At 34.9% G+C, this 22,624-nt stretch overlaps 2 protein-coding genes across 3 annotated transcripts; both read right to left on the minus strand.

Annotated features, from left to right (window-relative positions):
* Positions 1-1,195: 1,195 nt before the first annotated feature.
* LOC130737510 (uncharacterized) lies at positions 1,196-3,165 on the minus strand. Its single transcript, XM_057589297.1, has 2 exons — positions 3,055-3,165; positions 1,196-2,484 (listed from the first exon to the last, which is right to left on the minus strand). Exon 2 carries the CDS (start codon positions 2,459-2,461, stop codon positions 1,454-1,456), a length of 1,008 nt encoding a protein of 335 aa, XP_057445280.1. The 5' UTR covers positions 2,462-2,484; positions 3,055-3,165; the 3' UTR covers positions 1,196-1,453.
* Positions 3,166-5,049: 1,884 nt separating this feature from the next.
* On the minus strand, positions 5,050-10,727 carry LOC130737511 (65-kDa microtubule-associated protein 6). 2 transcript variants are annotated; one of them, XM_057589298.1, is made up of 12 exons: positions 10,151-10,727; positions 9,480-9,704; positions 8,699-8,965; positions 8,140-8,355; positions 7,880-8,035; positions 7,620-7,779; positions 7,344-7,495; positions 6,526-6,613; positions 6,367-6,440; positions 6,200-6,274; positions 5,591-5,964; positions 5,050-5,480 (listed from the first exon to the last, which is right to left on the minus strand). In XM_057589298.1, the coding sequence occupies exons 1-11, from the start codon at positions 10,226-10,228 to the stop codon at positions 5,614-5,616; spliced, it is 1,842 nt and encodes a 613-aa protein (XP_057445281.1). In that variant the 5' UTR covers positions 10,229-10,727; the 3' UTR covers positions 5,050-5,480; positions 5,591-5,613. The 2 variants fall into 2 exon arrangements, with proteins under 2 accessions (XP_057445281.1, XP_057445282.1); XM_057589299.1 differs by having other exon boundaries at positions 9,501-9,704; positions 10,151-10,723.
* Between the last annotated feature and the right edge of the window lie 11,897 nt (positions 10,728-22,624).

The raw sequence follows: 22,624 nt of genomic DNA on the forward strand, positions 1-22,624 counted from the left end.
TTGACTAATTAGCCACTTTTAGTTTGAAAAGAGAAGAAAGAAAGACTCACATGTGTTTTTTTTTGTGGTTATTACTCACATGTGTTTTTTGATAGTTGTTTTACAATAATTATTTAAGGTTGAAATAAAATTATATCACGATAATGAGATCAGATAATCATTTTTACTCATTTAAAGATTCTTTTAAGAAGGCTAATAAAAATAGTGAGCAGAAGAGAGAAATTTACATACATGGTTTCTCTGAAATGTGATTTTGTTATTTGGATTTCAAAATCTCAAAGACAGATACTATGTTCAACTTGTGAGAAAAAACAACAAAATGGGCGAAGAGAGAAATTCACATTTCTTCCTCTTCAATTTCTTTCTTGATTATCTCATACCAAACAACTTGAAAATGTTATTCTTTTTCACCTCTCTTTTTTAGGCAAATTCTTTCTTACTATTTTCTCTCTTTTTTATTTGTCAAACCAAAGTATAAAGTACCCTTATGAAAGTATTGTAGATGGGGTATAGACTAGTAAAGCCTTGAATTTTGTGCAAAAAGAAACATCCTGTGTACAAAATGTAGCCATGGAGTATTTAACATAATAACAATAAAAATATATCAAGAAAGAAGCAACAATGCAATACTTAGAAAATCTCTTAAATTCCATAATGCATAAACTTGTGAGCTGCTGATGGCATAATGATATAAAAAATCAGAGTTTTTATGACGAAGAAGTGCAGGAGAATATTTTGTTCAGTTCTTGTGACGAAGAAGTGCAGGAGAATATGCTTTTATGTTAGTTTGAAGTAGTGAAAGTTAGTTCTGGAGTGGAAACAAAGTAAAACTTTCAACACCAATAGTTCTAAATGCAACTCACATAATTTCAACTTTGATTAAGAATATATGATATGATTGACTTTGAAATCCTGGACACGATATGAAGATTATAGTAGCTTATACAAGCCTGATGCTGTTTCCTGGAAAGCTTGGATGGCAATTTCAACAAACAGGAAGATACTGCAGCAATAAAGCTGCAAATGAGGGACTTAGCAGGTAAATTGGGGACCCAACTGAGTTCACCCTTGTTGATAATTGTCAAAGGCCTGATATAATTAGTTACAAAGGCAACTCAATTGAAAATACTTGATAATGTCCAAAGTCCAATTGAAAGCTTATAAACAACATACACTTAACTTAATAGCACATACATTAACACAGTAATTAATGGTTAAATTTTTATTAAAACAGAAGAGATGGACATGAAGCAAAGGTAAAATATTAGACAGTAGTAATAGTCCGCCAACTAGTTTATGTGAAGAAATCAAGAAAAATACATCCTAAATTGGGTAGAATTATTTTAATGATAAGCTTTCCCTATCATTGTCAAAAAGCCCAAAAGTTTTTTAAAACAAAAACATGTTTTTCCATTAGCTATCTCAAAGTTAACAGAGAACCAGCATCTTACTATCATGCGCCAGCTTCTGGAGACCTGGTTTGTCGTCTTAATTCTTCATCTGCGTTCCTTAGAAACTGATCCCAACCACTCCCTGCACTGGTGTCCAAGTAATCATATGGTACAGCTGTTTTAAGGCCTGGCCTAACACCACAACGATCTTCCACAATTCTGAACTCCACATCATCTCCTTCACCATTGATAACCTCTAATTCATCCCATGTGAACAACAATGACAATGTAAAGGAGGCCCAAGGGTTGAAATCCACAACCTTAACTCTCTCGTCCTTTGTAATGTAAACATCAAATGTGTAGTTTTCTGACTCAAATCTAGTTCTCACATAATTGTTGAAAAATCCTTGCATCAGTAATAAGAGATCATTTTTCTTTTCAAGCAGAATTGGATAAAAAGTAGTAACCTCTCGCTGAGAAATTCCAACTAGTTTCTGCTCGCGTACAAAACAACGAAATTCCATGTCTGGCTTGAGAGATGGATACCATTTACGGAGAGCAAGAAAGAAATTCTGGGGTCTAGATGAAGATTTATCCTGGCAGGAATCATAAGCATGGCACAAGTCATGGACCAACGAGTCAGATGATCGAAAAAGAAGTGCAATCTCACTGAAATTGGTGCAGCAAAGGGTACCAGTAGTACTCATCCAAGCTGAATCTTTTGGGCCGCTCCAATTCAACTTGGGGAAAACTGCACCCCCAAGGGCCACGATGGATTCTTTAACTTTCAACTCAAGTTCTGGAAATGAAGGTGGTGGAGAAGTTTCATCTGCTTCATCATCAGATCCCTCTAACACCTGAAAATCTTGTTCGTCAACGGGATTATGAATTCTGTTGGGAAATGCATCTTCATTTAAGACAGATTGAGGCAGCAGGAAGGGCCCAGTGTCATCAAGAAGGTACTGAATAAAAGATTCAGGTAGTTGATGAATTATGGTCTTGATAGATACAGATTTGAACTTTGGGAACCATTCTTGAATCTGGCATCGATTCACCTCGTCCTCTTTCATATTTCGATCCTTTGTTGAATTATCTGGTATGAAATACAGTATACATGATTGGTAAAAGTTAATATGCATCTATATGCATGCCTCCTCCCCATGGAGACATTAGAAAGTAGTCTATATTAGCAATAGAACTTGTAAGATGTTATTATCATGCCTAGTGTAATCAAATGGTCTTGGGCAATGAGCAATGAAGGGTGCATCCTTAGAACATGAGTTTGAATTAAAATCTACAAATCAGTTAGATGCTGAATAATAAAAAATAATTGATATTTCAAAATTCATTTAGTTTACTTCTGAGAGTTCTATTCTACTATGCCTTAGAACATAATCATTAGTTCATTACACAAAACACAAATTACTTACACATGCATCATAGCATAAACTTAAAAATCCAACATTGGTTTTTGCCAAAGAATGTATCTTTAGACAACAGAACTAGTAAAAAGGCAGCATAAATTTTGATGATTACACAAAAAGAATGTAAGTTTACACAACAGAACAAAAGAGAGAAGGGAGCATAACAGATCCATTAAACTGTGCAGAGCAAGCAAGTATGAATTAACAAGAAAAGGAAGAAGGGGAGGGAGGTTACTTACGTTAACACGGAAGAGAGAGGTCGTCAACGGCGGTGAAGGAAGAGTTTGAGAGAAATTGAAATTAGGGCTGCTGTGCTGTGAGTGTTATTAAACTCGGACCGGACCGGACCGGCCGGTTGAACCAACAAATTAGGGTTTGGCTTCTTTGGGCTTCAGTAAAGTGTGGCCCGAAAACATGATCATATTATTTAAGATTTTGATTGGGCCTAATATAAAACCAACAATTTGCTAGACCGCCTCTTTTGCTTAACTAATGGACAAAGTAAATCTTTTCTCATTTGTAGCAATAAGGTCCTATGAGCATTTTTTTTTTACATTATTTTAGGAGGTGACATGACCGTAAATTAATTTTGTTTAATTAAATACTTATAGGCTGTACAAAAAATACTTATATGACAGTAAAAAATTTAATGATAATTTCTTATTAGTGTTAGTTTGTTATATTTCTTTATATTGTTTAATAAATACCGAGTCAAATGGTTCAACTAGTGACCCATTGACCTAGTGCCCTGACCGAGTCGATGATCGGACCGAGTTTAATAACACTGTGTGAGAGGGGGGGAACAGTGCAATTTATATTTTATTTTACCTCAACTTAGTAATTTATATTAAAAAATAAATTTACTTTTTAAATTAAAAAATCTCTTTTATATTTTATCCTTAAAATTTTATTTATCACTTATTATTATTTTTTCTCCTAATGAAATTATTTGTACAAGATGTCTGGTTTTTTTCCGGAAAAGGGAATGTTGGGGAAATCACTTGCATGGAGCTAACAACCATGATGTACGGACTCCAACTCGGTTGGGAAAGTGGGAGTAGGCATGTGGTTTATCATGCTGACTCCCTAGAGGCTATCTAGCTGGTTCTAGGTGCGCCGCCTCCACGGCATAGGTATGTGGTTCCCATTTGGGATATAAAGGATTTGCTCTCTCGATAATGGGAGGTGTCAGTGGTTCACACTTTGAGGGAGGGGAATGTGTATTCAGATTTTCTTGCCAAATATGGGGCCCTTCAGGATGCTCTGTTGGTGGTTCTTGATATCCCGTTATCGGGCTTGACGCGCTTGCTGGTCATGGACGATGTTGATTTCCTGAATGAGAGGGGTTAGGTCCTAGCTCGTGTGGTGATTTGTTTTCCTTTGTTTTTGTTGTTTTTCTTGCTTTCTAGGGCCTAGCCCCGCTCATCTACAAAAAATTATTGTTTTCTTGAAATTCTAAGCCGATAAATATATAGAAACAATTTTTTTCTTCTTTAAGCTCATAGTTAATAAACTAAGTCGTGTAGCATAAACTAAGGTAGTTTTTTCTTTTAGCACTCCTCAACTTTTTTATAAGTTTTAATTGAGTCTTGTAGCATGAACTAAGATAATAACATGACTTGGAAAATAATTATAATAACACTATAAAAAGTCTATATACACATAATAGCTCACAGAATTTATTCATAAATTACTTAATTCATTCAAACAAATTGTAGAGGTACAACCCTAGTAATTTATGAACTGAACCATGGTGGTTCATTTAGTTTAGAACTCACCGTAGACGCCACGTTTAATCATGTAACATTTTTCACAATTGTACACATCATATGAAATCTGTCTGTCAACTTCGGGAAAGAAAAAGTTCACATCCATTGCTGTACTACATTTTCAATTTCAATGATTCCACAATTGAAAGTATCAAGAGGCTGGCAAAGTCATCTATCTTTATGAACCAGCTGTCTTAATCATGAGGCACCAACCATAAAAATCCAAATCGAACGTTCACAAAAGTAAACTACTACAAGCTTGTATCCATCAGCAAAATAATTGAACACTGATTACAAGCAACAAACATAAATCATGGCAATAAAATCCATTAACACCTAAATTCCACCCTCCACCTTGAGAGATAAATAGAAGTGGGAGAAGAGATACAATAGATGATGTAATAGAAAAAGAAAAAAAGAAAAAAAAAGAGATAGGAAAATAAATGGGCAGAAGTGGAATGGAAGAGAGTGAAAATGTCAAATTTGCATACAAATTGGGCATGAGGTATATAGCATGAACTTTCCTACAATTATGAATCAAAATAATCTGAGTTACTGCATGAACTAATGACCATCACACTGAACATATATATACAACTGAACACACAAAACCCATAGAATACATGGTCAAGCACTGTATGATCTCCCCTCTACAAAGGAGTCCTAAAACATCCCTACCAGTATCAACACTCTTTTAGAATCTGATCATGTTCTTCAAAAGCATAAACACCCTACTTCCTGTCCTCAAATGTCAGTTACCACTGTCCAGGTATACCTCAGCTTATTACAAGCAAATAACTAGTGTACAATCCTTCTCCATATTCACAAGGTTTGCGCTGGTTTTAATCATGTTTACAGGCACAGCCCAAGAAAGAAAATCTCATCTTAGCCTATTCCTGCACGAGTTAAAAAACATTACCAGATTATCATCAAATCAATAAAACATCAAGATTTAGAAATTAGCAAACAAAAAGTTTAACAGTTTCAGATTGGAACCACAGTTTACCTTTATCATTTTTGTTTTGAAGTTTAAACTTGGGGAGGGGATTCAGGCTCTGAACCACAATGAGAACTATATGACATGGTATCTTCCTTAGATATAGCCACATAGTTGAGAGGTGCAGTGGACAACCTTCTCATTTCTTTGAAATATCCATTATGACGGCCAGAGTAGGAACGCGGTGTTAGTAGTTCAGATGTTCCGCCACTCACAGAGTTACGGCGAGGTGTGGGAGGCATAGAAGACACACTGCCATTCCCATTGCCATTTGCACGATACCCATTTGTGTTTCTAACGCTGTTACTTTTTCTTGGACTCGGTTTAGACCCATACATGGCTTCCTTTTGATTTAGGAGTAGATCTTGCAGCTTCTTTTGGTCCTATGAGATTCAACAAAATACACACCAATCAGCAATAAAATTCAAAAAGGAAAAATAAAAGTAGCTTTTACTTTCTCAGCAATTTTTTTTAAGAAATCTCTTTTACTTTTACAATGGTATCTTTATAACATACACAATTGGGCTATATAATTTAAACTAAGTACTATATCCGAAAACCAATTTGTAGATGAATAACAAACGATTATAGCAAAAGGGGATAAACAAGTTAATTTACCTTGTGCCGTCGCTTTTCTTCTTCTTTGAGATGTCTGGTCAGTTTATAATCCTCCAATATTGACACCAAACGTACCTACAGAAAATATTGACAATCAAATTTAGCAGCCAAAAACTAAATTCAATAGGGAGAACACCACCAAAAATTATTTACAACGCTTTGCTCACCCCATCGTATAGAAAATGAGTCTTCTTTTCATCTTCCCAGGAAAGTGTTTTGTTTATAAGATTGTCAACCATAGCTGGAAAGAGAACAAACTGTTATCTGAGTGGTCCAAATGGCACTATCAGAAACATAAACATGTGGGGCGTTCATGAAAGCAATACCTGGAATTTTGGTCACAGTTACTCTAGCTCGTTCAGCGCGTTTAAGATTAATATGAGCACCTCGTCCAGCACTGTACCGATTGTTATCCTGAAATTCCTCATATTATGTCAGGGAAAGAGCTCTAGATGATCTACCAGGAAAAGTGGTTCATAGTACATTGAATTAAATGCCATGACATTTATTTGAACTGCAAGTGTTAACTATATAGTGGATGCAATAGTATACATGATAAAAATACAAAACTAAAGTACAAAGTTTGAACCATTTAAGATAAGCTAAACGATTTACCAGAAAAAAGTGGTTCTTAAATTAAATGCAATGACATTTATTGGAACTATAAAGTTTAAACTATTTAATACAATGAAAAAGGAGAACTTTTTCAAGTCTCTAATAAGTGGCAGTACTAATGTATGCTGAATAAAAATATTGTATCATAAATTGCCACACCAGATTAATTTTTGAACAATATAATACATGAGAGCTAACATGTCTACTAATATTCAGATCCAAACAGGAAAACTCAGTGACGACAAAATTATAATTTATAGGTATCTTGATATATTTGGACCCACCTCTCCTGCTTGTCAACAGAACATTTATTCTTTAGTTCACCTAACATAGCAATATTTTATGGTGTAGTCTGCACAAGTTATTTTGACTAGTCCATGCAAGAGTCTATAGTTTGATGAAAAATACCCCCCCGACAATCAATAATCAGTAAAAAGGTCAGAGACCTCCAATAAAAAGGGTAGTCAAAAAAAATATTCATCAAGCTTCAATTAAAAAGGACAGAAATCTCCAATAATTCCTGGCTTACTTGACTATATTCATCAAGCCAATTCTCCTCTTCACAGGCAGAAAGCCACTTATCAATCCTATCTGTTACTTCTTTTCTGCTCAAAGCTTCATCTCTTGCCTTCATTATCTGTGCTTCGATGTTAGCTAAAAGTTCAGAAGGATCAACCAGACCTGCCCAAAAAAGTTCAATAATGTCAGCTCTTTTCAAGGTACATTTGAAAAGAAACCAAATTTTCATTAGTGAATGACAAGTGAGTTATAGATAAATAATCTATCAGTACAACAGGGAACGGACCAGAATCTATTAATGCACTAGCTTTCTCAGGAGCAGTACTGGTATCCGGTTCAATATGAGTCAGTCTACAAATTTCCTCTAGCTCTGACCTCTTCTTAAATACAAGTTCCTTCATTCTGCTTGCTTTCAGTTTGGCAAGCCTTTCTACTTCTGCTGAAGCCTGCAAAAGGACTTTTTAGTCTAGTTCCTCCACATCTAAAGAACTAGTGATAATGAATAGAAAAGAAAGAGTAGTGAGTGTACAGAGAGAGCTTGCAAACCTTCTCTATAATCTCTGTCGAAAGAACACCTCGTTCAGTGAGTTCTGATTCCGAAATCCTAACAATAGAAGTAATCCTCAGAAAACAGTTTCTCTCTTCTTTTGATGAGTCCATCAAATTCCAAAGATCAAATAGTTTAGCAACAACATCCTTCAGCTGCATTTTCAAAAGTATACTTTAAATTTCAGGCAAGAGAAAAGGAGAGAGGAAGACGACAACAAACAAACTAGAAGCTAATAAGAATGGGGCATATAAATCACCTTCTGCATTCTAGCTTTCCTTTCTGTTTTCAATTTGTCAATGGTCTGTTCTAGACCTGCCAATGTGCTATTGCTAATATTAGTCGATTGTTCCAACTGAGTCCCATGCAAGCTTGGATGCACATCACCCACAGTTTGGCCAAAATCCAACCCAAGCACACCACAGAGAGAATGCACATCATTCACACATTGCAAGACCTTTTGAAGGCGGTCGGACTGAAAAGAACAAGCATAGAATATGCACAATGAGCAATAGAAGAATATAATGATTGGTATGAGGCTCATTATAGTTGCACTTGCACAGAACCCTTATTGGGTATTGCAACATCTCAGAGCACCAAAACCATTTTAAATAATTACCAGGATGCACAGAAGTACAACTAAGAAATAAAGGAAAAAACATAATAATAAAGGGTATCCATAAAGAAATGCAGGAAGTGAGCATAGAAAAGAAAATATGGTATTTATATTTGTTTGAACCAATCATTCACCCCATCATTTATCCACTCATAACCAAGCCATGAGATGTTCAAGGGCCAATTAATATGAAAATACAAACCTTTTCCTTTTGAAGAGTACGAAGATGTGTTTGACATTCATTAAGCCTTCTTAGTGACAAGTCCTGTTCTTCCGCAACTGTTGTGCTGCTCACAGCATCATTGGCAGGATGGCTTTCAAAAATCTCACCACTTATCTTTTCTATTTGAGCTTTAATATCTGCAAATTGCTTCAACCTTTCATCCTTTTTCTTCTTCAATTCTTCAACCAGTGGTGTGACAGATGCAAGCTTCTCCTTCAGGGATGCCGATTTCTTCTCTGTTTTAATCTGTAAATTTGACAGACAAAAATAGATCAGGATGGTTGATGGCATATTATACAATTGAGCCTTTTATCTTCTCAAGTGCACCTAAAGATCAGAAAGTTAATTCCTAGGCCCATGAGGTTCCCCCTTATTATTAAACAAATAATAATCATGTAAATAACACAGACATCTCCTGGACCAATGACATAAAAACAATTCCATATATACTCAATTATCCACAATTCTGAAAGATTTACACGTTGCAGCCACATCTACATAATAAAAGCATTTAGTTCATATCCTTTCTTGAGTATATCGTATTGCAGCATAACAGCGTAAGGGTGTGGGTAATTTAGTGGAGGATGAAGCATTAACAACAACATTATCGTACTCCAATCTATCAAACTGGAGCCATTTCAAGTTGATCTAAAAACTCTTTGTCTATCTTAATCTGACAATAAACTTTACTTCTTGACATCCAGACAACAACCAACTTCTGACATGCCAGACATGAAATTGACATTTGAAATTGACATACAAGCATGTCATTTATTTTTACCGGCGAATGAATATCATGTTCGCCAAGGGCAGCCATTAGTGTTGCAAGCTCTGCTTCCTTGGCTGCAACAGTCTGGTGATAGCGCGCCTTGGTGTTGGCAGCCTCATCAACCTTTCTCCTGTAAACTTCTAAGCATTCCCTCTCGAGTTCAAATAACATGCGATCTTTCTCCTTCTCACTCTCCCCAATATCGTTCCATATTTGCTGCACACATAATGAGGTCTGTCAACCCAAGGAAAAAAACACAAAAACAAAAAAAGAAGGTAACAAAAAATTGTGATAATGAATGGTTTTTTTTCTCCTTTCACTTTTCAATATATTTATCTTCTCAGTTAAACACATAAAAGCAAATAAAGAACTTTACAAAGGCTTAAACTTAAACTATCTATAACCAAACCAGACTCGTTCTTTATGCAGCAAATGATTTCTCACAAAAATAATAAACAACAGAACTGACAATTACCCCAAAACCCCATATGCTAATTGAAGTACTGGTAACCATGTAAAGATTCCCAATTACCCATTTCCAGTAATCTCATGAGCAAAGGCAACTCCCCCTTTACCCTTTAAAAAAACAGCCTACAGAGACCCTATAAAAGTTGACCTGAGAGGAAACAAGACATCATTCAACAAGAAAAAGAGAGAGAGACCTCAAGTTCTTTGAGCAAAGCAGTGCAAGTAGAGCTGGTATGGATGCTAGTGATAGGATTCCCAATGGCAAGCATCATTTACAAGTGATAATTTGAAGGTGAAAAAGTGGTTAATGCAGCTACAGAAGCAGAGGGAAGAAGAGTCAAAGAAGAAAGCAAGAAACATGGGGTATCTCCATTGCTTGAAAGAAGCAAGCCAGATCTAAAAGCTGAAACCTTTGGAATTGGCAATAACAGAGAAGGAAGGAAAATTATCAAAACAGGATCTGTAAGGAAAGAGAGGAAGTGGGTTTGTTTTGGTGTTTCAGGAGGGAGGATAATGATTGATTGATATGATTATTGTTGGTCCAGTGAGAAGAGAAAACAAAAATCTCAAGTTAAAGCAAAGAAAGAAAGAATGCTTATTTTAGGGTTTGGTGGTGGTTAGATGCTAAAATGCGCCAGCCAAAATTGGAATTTGGAAGGAGCAGGTGAAGAAAGAGGCAAAGTATTGGATCTGTATTCTTTCTGTATATTGTATTCTGCTAATGCACATTCGCCAATGATTTGTAGTGGGTAGTGAACTCAAAGCATAAGCTTCATTATACTGTACTATTTTTCTCTCTCTCTCTCTTTTCCTTTCTTTGTGTAGGGTAGGGTCTGTGAGAGAGAAATTTTTCCTCACAAGATAGAATCTTCATATTTCTTCTTCCATACTCCTGCACTCACGCGTGCTTTTCACTCTCCAATACTACAAGAGCTTTGTTTGCCTTTCTATACATCCCTTATCAGACGACTATCTCTCGAGCACAGATTTAGGTTTGGCCTAATATAATTGACATTATTTTGATTTTTTTCCTTTTATTTGACATTTTTACACTTTCAATAGAGCATTAATTATACTTTACTAATTGTACCCTTCATTAAAATTAATAAGAGAGATAAATAGTGTAATAAGAAGTTAGAGTAGCAATTTTAATAAAATAATAATATTAATTGTTATTTCTTAATACTTGTAAAACAATCTTAAAATGTCAGTTATATTAAAATGGAGGAAGTAGAGGGAAGAACAGTGAAATAATTACAAAATTATGGAGAGTGAGTGAGTTTTTATTTATAACTGAGGTGAAGCGCGTGTGGGTTTTCTGGCTTTGATTGCCCATTGACACAAGCAGCTGTTGTGATGTTGAAGTGTTTGGAAAGGGAAAGGAAGAGAAAAGAAAAATGATGGTAGTTTTTGGGATGAAATCTGAATAAACTGAAATGAAATGAACATGTTGTTGAGATCTGTAACTTGTTTGTTGCGGTGAGCTTTCATTAATTAATTAATTAAAATCCTCGTGTGTAAATGCAATGAGTAAAAGCTATTTAAATGTTTTTATGGTGAACTTTGGGTGTGATTTTGGTTTGAGGGAAGAAAATTGTGGACTCTTTCCATCGTGTACAGTTTGCTTTTGGAATTGAGTCAACAATTAAAGTGGAATCATAAGTTAGCTAGGCTGTTCATGACGATGTTTGCATTAAATGAGTTTGAAGTTATACTTTGCTTCTTAGATGCAAAAAATAACAATAATAATTTGTATACATAAGTATGGTGTCAACCATTCATTGACATACGTGATTTTTTATTGACATGGTGTACTTTTAAAACATATTTACCATTATAATATAATTTTTTTTAATAATCGAAGTAGTATAAATGGTCATTTTAAGTGCTGATACATTTTTTTTTTTTGCAAGACAATGGTGACACCCTATTCTTTTTTTTTTAACTTTCTTTCTTAGTGACATAAGATGGAGAGAGAGAATTTTCGTCACAAAAATTATCCCAAAACTAATGCCCCCATCTTTGGCATAGCATTTCCTCAACCCGGTAATCCGATTCAATGAGAAGTGGAAAGACCTAGCACATCTGCCTGAACAGATAGATTGTCAAATGGCGACGTATATAAAAGTTCCTCATAAACTATGAATTGCTTTTTCGACTCCAGTTCGATTCTTATTTATTTTATTATTGACTCGTCTTAGAATCTCTCTAACTCTTTGAGAAGAGAATCATTGGTTTGACCGACCGTCAACATATTTATTTGTGACACAAAAGTATCCTTTCAAAATTCCGTCGCTAACCCATTTAATCTTGATCACTAGGATTTTGTGACGAAAAATACTTCGTCAAAAATAAATTCATCACTAAATACTTTGTGACATAAAACTTCTTGTTCATATTCTGTCACTAAGAGCATCTCTAACAAAGAGATCTTAATTTAGGACTTAACTCATTTTTTATGGGCTCATACTGCCACATAGGATTTAAGTCCGTCATAAGGTCCGAGTACACATTTTGTTCTAGTGGTTGAGATTTTATTTTACTTTGTTGGAGTCACCATACCCAATATATTTATATTATTTATTTCCACGTAATATTAAATTTAATTTAATTATTAATTACATTCAACTTAATTAATATTTAAAAAATATATAATATAATTAAATTTTATCATGATAGAAAATATATAATATTTAAAATTCAACATGAGAGATAAAAACATATTATTTTATTGAATTCTAGTATTTAATGAGAGAGAAACAATTATTTTATTCAAGGTTACTGAGCTAAGGCACGAATCTTAGCTTTTTCTAAGATCGCATGCCATGTAGGATAACTCCGATGACAGGATCTTGTTAGATCCAGATCTTATTTTTAAGATTTCAACTTAATATCTACATTGGAGTGGCTCTAATTCCTTCTACATTATACCAGGATCTTGTGACAGATTTCTTTCCGTCACTATTAGAGAAAGTAAAAAAAAAAAAACTATAGCCACATGCAGTGATGGTTTCTTTAAAAAAATATATGGGGAAATTGTACCGACCTCCCTTAAGGTTTATCATTGTTGCACTAACCTCTCATCTATTATTTAACAAGACATTGACCATCCTTACTTAATTGAGAAAATTTTACTAACCTCCCCTTATGTTTATTATCATTGTATCAACATTCCCTAAGATTTATCACTTAATACACAACACTCATTTGTCTTTTTAAATGATACAAGGGAGGTCAGTGCATTTTGCAAACTAGAGGGGAAGTCAGTGCAATAATGATTAATCTCAAGAGAGGTGATATATAGGTATCATCACTTAGAGTGACGATTTATACTACTTAGGTAGTTATAAAAAAAAAGCTACACTAAAGGTAAATAGGTTTCAAAAGCACACTATGTTAGTAAAAAAAAGTCCACACACAAAAAAAAAATCTGCCACAATCTAGTGAATAAAAATTGATCAAATTTAGCTGACCTGGTTTGGTTGGGATTCTTAAAATCTTTTTAGCAAATCATAACCAAAATGATTTGATAACTCAAGTGGTAGGAGTTGGGGACATATGGCTTGGGCAACACCATCAAGTTATTGTTAGTTGTCATACCACTACACTACTTACAAGTAAACTATCACTGTAAGGTGATCAATTACAATAGGCATATGAAGCATATAACGGTGTTTTAGAGATATTTTACTACCTAATCGTAGGAAGCAAACAAGAACTAATCATAATACCTTCGCAAAAAACGCATCAAACGGTTCACTATACTATTTCCCTTTTATTAATTCCATAATTAATTTCTCCCATCAAGGTAAGATTGATTACTATGAGAGCATGATTATGTAAATGAACGATCACAACTGTACTTATAAATGTGGTAAGGATTGTACCGTAGACATCTTGTCTTGATGAAGTATTTTTAAAGCCTTCCGAGATCATGGTTGCTCGTAAGCAACCTTGCAATGGTATGTTATAAATGTGTCGGCTAAAGTCCACTCAACTATAAGTGCACTCAACTTCGTTCTTTATTAACTGTTCACTTTGAAGAAAAAAAAATGTTTCTATATATCTGTCCACTTAGAGTTTCAAGAAAGCATTAAATGGTGTTTTTCCAAGAAATGCCCTTGCAAGAAGAATAAATGAGGAAAGATAAAATGCATTCTAAGGGGTGAAATAGGAAAACAAATAATACTTTCATGAAAATTAAAAAAAATTAATTGCACTCTTAATCTGTGTGTTTCTTCTGTTTCTGGACAGTTATATAAGAACGGAGATAGTACTTTTTAACAATAAAAGATTGCTACATTCACAAAAAATGCACTTATATTTGTTTTTTTCTTTTCTTTTTCATATTTTTTTAACGTGTATTCAGATGAGCTCAATGTATGCTCCCAAATCGAAATATGTAGAAGAAAGACACTGTTTTTTCATTCAATAAAATATTTCTTTCATAACATTAAAAGTTGGAAGAAAATCTTTGAAGTCTAGTAGAACATAATATAAGATGAGTGTAACATTTTTTTTTAATATTTTAAAAAAACGCTTTTTTTTCTATTATTGATGTTTTTAATTGATTAAAATTCATGTAACTTCCATATTTTAGTAGACCTTACTTAAACTTTAACCAATTAATAAAAGAATATTAAAAAAATGATATTGCTAGTATTTTTCAAAATGAAAAATCATGCTTAGCGCGAAACTATCACACCCACCTATTCATTATAGTTTGATTGGATAAACTAGTTAGTATGATTCGATTTTACCATCTATGAGAAAATACTAGGAAAGACGCTTTAATTAATTAGATTAAGAAATTTGTAACAAACATGTCTACTACAAAATATTGAATTATTGATAATAATTATAATAAATTAATAATAATAGGAATAATAAATTATTAATAATAATAATTGATACAGTGCCTAACGGTGGGCAGTGACCAATATGGCGTATAGCATATCTCACACGATATATAAAGGTTGACGTTTATCTGCTAACATAAATTTCATACTTGACCTAAGTGATAATTATTGGTTTGTTTGATTAGGTCTAACATCAATTTGATTTGATTGTCATAATATATAATTGTCAATATCTATCATATTTCCAATTATTAATTACTGTAATTATAATTAAAAATTATTATAAATACTTCATGTCTATTTGCGGAGGACTTAATGTTAGTGTTAACGCAATCACGAGGATGAGGTGCAGGGCCGTGTACAAAGATTTTTGAAGTAATTTTATTTTGACAAAAATCTTAAAGAGATCTAATATATTATATAAAATATCAATTTTTATATTAACCTTCCAGTTTTTTGAGGTGCGAAATCATTTATCAAGAGTTTTATACTGTAAAATAAATAAAAAATTATGAACAATAGAACATAAAACACAATGAATGATTCAATGAGAGATTTTGCAACACTTTAATATCAAATATCTTCTTTGATAATTCACTTCAACGTTGAAAATAAAATTTTTCTATTTTTTAGAGAAGAAACAGTGAGTGAAGAGTAAACATATACAATACTATATATAAGTCATTAAAAACTAACTGTTATGAGTAACACAATTTAATTTTTTGAGTTTTGCACTTCCCATGTTGCACTTCTAAGTTCTTACATTGCATTGCTCATGTTGCAATTCATGTTATCCAATTGTTCATTGTTCCATTACCCTCTCAATTCTCAGTAATATATCCTATATGCATACTAAATATATTTTAGGGCCTATATATTCTTGGGGGCCTTAGGCAATTGCCTATTTTTACTAAGGCCCTACACGGCTCTGATGAGGTGATGTAGTAGTTGTTTATCTCATCCCTTAATTATGATTTCTTTTTTACAATGAAAGATATATATTATTGAATTAAAAAAGTTCATTAGAACAACCCTCTCATAAATAGGGCAAATAAAGAAAATCCCATCAACTCAAAACCACCCCAAAGAATGCACCTAGCGAACGAGTCTCGTTAAAACATTTCTAGGAAAAATTTATTGGGATAAAAACCTAGTGAACCTTAACTATAAAATCAACCGCTCTTTAATACGCAGAATTATATCTGATAGTATAAGCTTATACAATATATTATGAGTTTATATGTTGTTTGGTGCTAACATTGTACTTCCTTCATCCTCGTTTAATTTAAAAGTCACTTTTACCTAATTCTCTAGAATTAAGGAAAGTACTCCTCCTTCGATAAAGATTGTTTGTTGTTTTTTTGTTGAAACTGATTGTCATTCAAGGTAATGATACAAAGAGTAAAAAAATAATTATTGATACTAGTATTTATTTGACTAAAATATATTTACTTATCCTTTTCTAGTAACTAGAAATCAAATACTTCCATTGATAGAGAAAAATATGGTGGATAGAGATAAGTTGTGGTTTATCGTTTAAAATGTGATATGTAAAACAAAATTTAATTAATGAGGGTACAAATGAGGGTTAACCCAAGAGGGGTAGCTCAGTTGGCAACACAGGCTCAGTGTGTAGGAAGAATTTTCGGGTTTGATCCCCACACAATACACTCTAGGGGAGGGATGTCAAGTCTTAATTGTGACTAAACCCCGAATCTGGCGGCATCCAAAGGGTGATCAAGTACCGGATGTTTATAAAAAAAATTAATGAGGGTACAAATGTCAACAAATGAGAAAAATGCATTGATTTTCTAAAACAACAAAAAGTTCAAAAAAAATGAAGGAGGCCAAAACAACAATTTTTACGAAACAAATGAAGTAGTTTTCTTTGAAACAACCCGCATATATTAAAAGGAGAAGTTACAATTGTCATTACATCATCATCACGAACTAGATGAAGAATCTCATCTAAGACCTCCTGAGATGTCATCGTTATGGAACGAAGAGGGTAGTTACTAGCAATAATTTTGTAAAAAAAAATAGTCAGTTTTTCTAGATTACTTGTGAATTTTTTTCTCCAAATTAAAACTTTTAAAAATGACATTATCACATTATCTATTTCATATTAAATGTGAGGGTAACTTTGAAAAAAAAACATTAAATGTTTCATTGATTTTAGGGGAAATTGCACTCAACTCCCATGAGGTTTATCATTGTTGCATTGACCTCCCTGTTAAGTTCAAACACATCATATCGTTTTAAAATGTAATTTTTATCAATAACAATTTTAATATACATAGAAGCACTTTGCTGGAATCTAAGCTTCTAAATTAATTTAAATTTCAAGATTTATTCTTTATGAATAAAGTACCTCAACGTTCAATCTATCCTAAAGATCAAGATTCAAATTTGAAAGAGTGTCTGGCACACATGTGACACAAGCTGAGTCACATCCAATATTAATCGTTCAATGCTAGCTCATCATTCAGAAAGGTTGAAGACATATGTCAAAACATCAACGATAAAGTCAAAATGCAACCAACTGCTAAGGAATTCAAACGAGATCATATGAAGATTTTTCTCTCTCCTTGAAGAGCATTGACCAACGAGGAAATGTACAAGATGTAAGCATCAAATTTCTCAATTGTCTCACTTCTGAAAAGTAGCCAAAGCCTATTGTCATCTACTAGCTGAAAATCCTCACCTTTTCGGCAAAAGGACACACTTGAACAATAGCATGCATTTAATGCATCTACCCACCGGAGCCATTTGAATCAACTGATGGATTTATCTCACAACGACCAGAACAACGGTTGGATCTTGTCTCACAACAGCTACAACAAATTCAAGCAAGTATTTAAGGTAACCATGAAGAAAGAAGAGCAAAAGAGTTAAGACTGAAAGAACAAGAATCTTAAGCATTCAATCCTTCATTCTTCTAAGCATTCAAAGCTCTTCAAGTCTACAGTATAAATTCTTTTAGTGTCAAATCTTTGAACACCAAATCTGCAAGAAAAGAGAGATAACATAGAACCTTAAAGAGTCGAATCTCTTCATTTATTTCTCTCTAAGAATCAGAACTCTTGAGTGATCCAAAGTCAAATCTGAACCAAAACACTTAGAGTTCCAGTTCCATAAATTCTCTACCATCACTCTTGTAAGAAGAAAATCTTTGTAGAACCAAACGATCTTTGTAAAGATTGTAGGAGAAGTCCTGGACAATGATTGTAGGAGAAGTCATGGACAATAATTGTAGGAGAAGTCCTGAAGAATACTTGTAGGAGAAGTCCTGGAGAATACTTATATTGGAGAAGTCTTTGATACTTGCTAGTGAAAATCTTGGTGGTGGCCAAGTACTAGACGTAGCCCATCGTTCAGGGGTGAATCAGTATAAATCTGTGTGTGTTGATCGTCTAATAACTCTGCTTATATTTCCGCTGCACTAAACGTTTACGAAAAGCTTTCAAAAAACATATATTCTTTTCGAAAAAACTTAGTTTTAAAAGAACACAATTCAACCTTTCCCTTTCTTGTGTTATTTACTTACATCTCACTCCCCTCTATTTTGCAAAATGCATTGACTTTCCCTCATTCATGTATCATTTAGAATAATAAATGGATGTTGAGTGTTATAATGATAGATCTTAGAGGAGGTCAGTGTAATAATATTAAACTTCAGGAAGGTTGGTGCAATGTTCCAATAAAATAAGGGAGGATAATGTCTTGTTAAATAGTAGAGGGGAAGTCAGTGCAATTTTCCCCCTTGATTTTAAAGAGACTTATATTTTGAGACAGACAAAATACTCTTGAAAAGTTACTTATAAATGGGAACAAAAAGAGTATTGTATAGACTTATTCTTCAATATTTTCCTAGATTAATCATGAATTTCTTTCTCCAAATTAAAACTTGTCAAAATGATATTATCTCTTTCATATTAAATGTGAGAGTAACTAAATATTAAATGTTTCATTGATTTTAAACAATGATTTATATTTTAAGACAGACAAAAGTGCTCTTAGAAAGTTACTTATAAATGGGGACAGAAGGAGTACTGTGTAGACTTATCCTTCAATCTTTTATATATTAAGTGATGAATTATTTAATCTAACATATAAATTAAGGTGAGATAATGGCTGATAAGATTGTGATGTATAAGGCACTTGAAAATATTTAATCCACTACTATAGCCATTGTGCGCCACTGCCACCACCATCGCTTCCATCAGTTGTACTATTGTCGTTGTTGCCATCGCCATCACCATTTCCACCACCACAACCAACGCCACTACACCCTCCACTACTATCATCACTATTATTACCACCACAACATGATCACCACCACTACAACTACCGCCACAACCACTACCTTCGTCACTGCTAGCACTAACACCACTACCAATAATTCTTCCACAACAAGCAACTCACCAGCACCTTCATCACCATCGTCTCCACACCCTCCACCACCGCAATCGCCACTACTACAACCCACCACCACCACTCTACCGCCACTACCCACCACTACCACTGTTGTCGTCACTACCTACCCACCACCACCAATGCCACTGTTGCCGCTACCCCTACTGCCATAAATACAACCCTTCATCGCACTCACTGCCACCATCATCACCACTACTCTCCACTACTACCACCCTTCACCAAACATATGATTGTATCAATTTAAATGATATAATAAGTTATACATGTTGGATAGTATTAAATTTTTATCAGATCTTATTCTATCACGTCTAATACTATTTGATTTAATATTATCAGACTTTATACTATACAACATATCATCGATTCTGAATTACGAAAGTAAAGTATATTTTAGGCTAAAAAGCATTTTTGGACCCTAATGTTTCAAGTTTGTGCAAATTCTGCCCCTACTCTATTTTTGTCGACGTTTCTACCCCTCATGTTTTCACACAGTGCACCGTCTACCCCTCCGCCAGTCAGGCTTCCTCAGGAGAAGTTCCTGAGTGGATTGGAGAGATGAAGAGGAATATATGAAGTTGATGATGATCAAGGAAATGATATAAATTAAATTTGCTTGATGTATATATTTATGTATGTAACTGAACTGGTTAAATGCATGTTTTGCTACTTACAGGTCTTGAGTTTGAATCTCTCATGCACCATTTTTCCAATTTCACTTGTAATTTCCACGTGGCAGGTCCAAAAAAAATATATAAAAAAAATAAATCAGCTCATTCCGTTAGTTTTCTAACGTTTGACTGACGGAGGGGTATACAGTGCACTGTTTGAAAACATGAGGGGTAGAAACATCGATAAAAATAGAATAGGGGCAGAATTTGCACAAACTTAAAACATCAGGGATCAAAAGTGCTTTTTAGCCTATATTTTATAGTCAATTTACTACTCAGCCCGAGCACCCGTTGTGAAGGAAACCATTACTTCTATGGCGTTGTATATTGTATATCCTGGTCTAAAAAAATATGTTATTGCTAACTACCAAAAGGTTGAAGCGAATTAGGATAAGAATGCAAGGCAAGACAAGACAAGGGAACAATAGCTGGCCATAGGCCACCCTACATATGTATATCAAAGATGGACCCAACAACTATTTAATAATTAATATGCCACCCTTCAATTTAATTAGGCTACATATCTTCGTTAAAGCATTAACAAATATTCGTAGTTGCCCCACTTAATGATCAGTGCTTCTTTCGTTCTCAACTTTAAAATTAAATTACCAGCATCCAGCACTACTAAAACTTAATTATGACGAAGCAATTTTACTTTTAAAGGGGTTATTCTTGTGAATTAAAGGTGGAATCTCCTTCTAACACATTTTCTTGTTTTTATATAAATCCTACTTTTCCTTTGAACATTTGAAAATTGATCACAAGTTTTGCGTTTAGACATCCGAACCGCAATAGCGAGAAAGAAGGAAAGGACTAAGGCTCCCCTTTGATTATCAATTAACAAGTATGAAAACGAAAAATAAACTCATTCTGATAGTTTTTTTTTAAACCATATATATATATATATACAAATAATCTATATATATAAGAAATATTGAGAGTAATTCCTCTTTAACATGAGCACAATAATCTAATGAACATAAAACCTGAGTAAATTACACCCATACAGTAAAAAATCTCCCAAAGAACATCTAAAGTCCCACATACACAAGAGCAGGCATGTTAAAAAACTTAGTAAAACCCCCCAAACGTCTGTCCCTCTAGAAAGATCTTCATTGAAATTAAAAAATGACAATAAGCTCAATTGGTAAAGTAACCTATCACTATCAAATCTCTCTAGTCTCGATACCGTAAGCAAAGACCCATGTAAATTTTTCTTCATAAAAAACAAAACCTAGATACATTTAGTGAAAAATGAAATGGACAAATAAATATTCGATGTTTCAAGAAGTGATTTCAAGAAAAGCTTATAAACAAAATATTTACCTTTGATTGCAACACGTACTGCCAGAATTTTGTTACGAGTTTATGATTTTTTTTTATCAATAATTACGATGTTAGAGGGATGAGAGGGTGGATGAAGTGTGATCAGAGCGTGATCAAGTTACCCGTTGACGAGGGGTAGGAGAGGGGAGATCTGAACGTGCTGAAGGGCTCCTGAGCTGGTTCCGTCCCGGAGGGGGCTCCTGCAAGGTACTCCAATGCTAAAGTCAGTAAGGAAAGTAGTGAGAATGGTGAATATGGTGAGAATACGTTACCTTTCAATAGAAGAGGGGCTCCCCTTTATATAGGGGAGGTGGGATTAGGGTTGGAGCAACGTCATGCATGGCTCGTACGCAGGGCATAGCCTGCCGTTGGATTATCTGTGGTACTTGTCAAGGAACAGTGATCCAACGGTCTGGACCCCTATGTATCTGTACCTGCCTACATACTACCTAGGGAGGTTGGCCTAGGTCAACCCCTATTCGGTGGGCCCTAGGTCTTGTCCTTACTCTAGGTGGTAGGGCCCAGAAGCAGGATCCTCTCAGGCTCCCTAACCGGGGACCATCATACTAAGCCGTCCCACGTCAGGGACGCTCTGGGGGGGCCACGGTCGTCCCGGGTACTTTGTCCGTCACTGGTCAGGGTTCCCCGGAACAGTAGCCCCCTAACCCTGGTCCGCTGTTCTAGCGGGGCAAGGGTTAACATGTCTTATGCTTAAGGTGTCACAGGGGTCCTTAGAACAGTAATTTAAAGATTTAAACCTTTATTCATTAAGTTTGGGGGGCCGTTAGGCCGTTACATTTATTATCCCTAGAAAGGGGGGGTTACTCGCATGGAGTTGTAGCGGAGGCGAACGACTCATAGATCTCTATCAAGATCCCTCCTTGCTGTTAGGAGGGGAGCCAGCTCGGCTTGGATTTCCTCAGCTGCTTCCTTCTCTTCCCCCTCACGCTCCGAGATGGCTACTTCTAGCCCCCAGATCAGCATGTTAATCTCCGAGCGGCGCCGGTGTAACTCCCACATTTCTTCCGCCAGCTCCGAGAAGATTAGTAGTCCTGCCCTTAGTTGAGGATCGGGCCTCACCGCCAGAAGTCTGCTGGTCAAGGATCTAATCCTACCAGAGGTGGTGGCCTGCGTCTGGTAAGAGTAGTACAGGTCGCAGTCAAAAGCCTCAACCCTGAGTGCTTTCAGGCAAGTTTCCGCAGGGGTCATCCTAATTTGAGGGGAGTGTGTAGCATGCAAATGGGGAAATGTTGCTATTTATATCTGAAACGTTTCTGGAAGGTAACGCCCATTGCTCTTTTCCCAGGAGTTTCTTTGGGGAATTGAAGAGGGCATTAAAGGCGGTGGCCGGTGGTCAACGCACGTTTTTACGTAGTTG

Source organism: Lotus japonicus, chromosome 2 (genome assembly GCF_012489685.1).
Source record: "Lotus japonicus ecotype B-129 chromosome 2, LjGifu_v1.2".
Lineage (NCBI taxonomy): Eukaryota > Viridiplantae > Streptophyta > Magnoliopsida > Fabales > Fabaceae > Lotus > Lotus japonicus.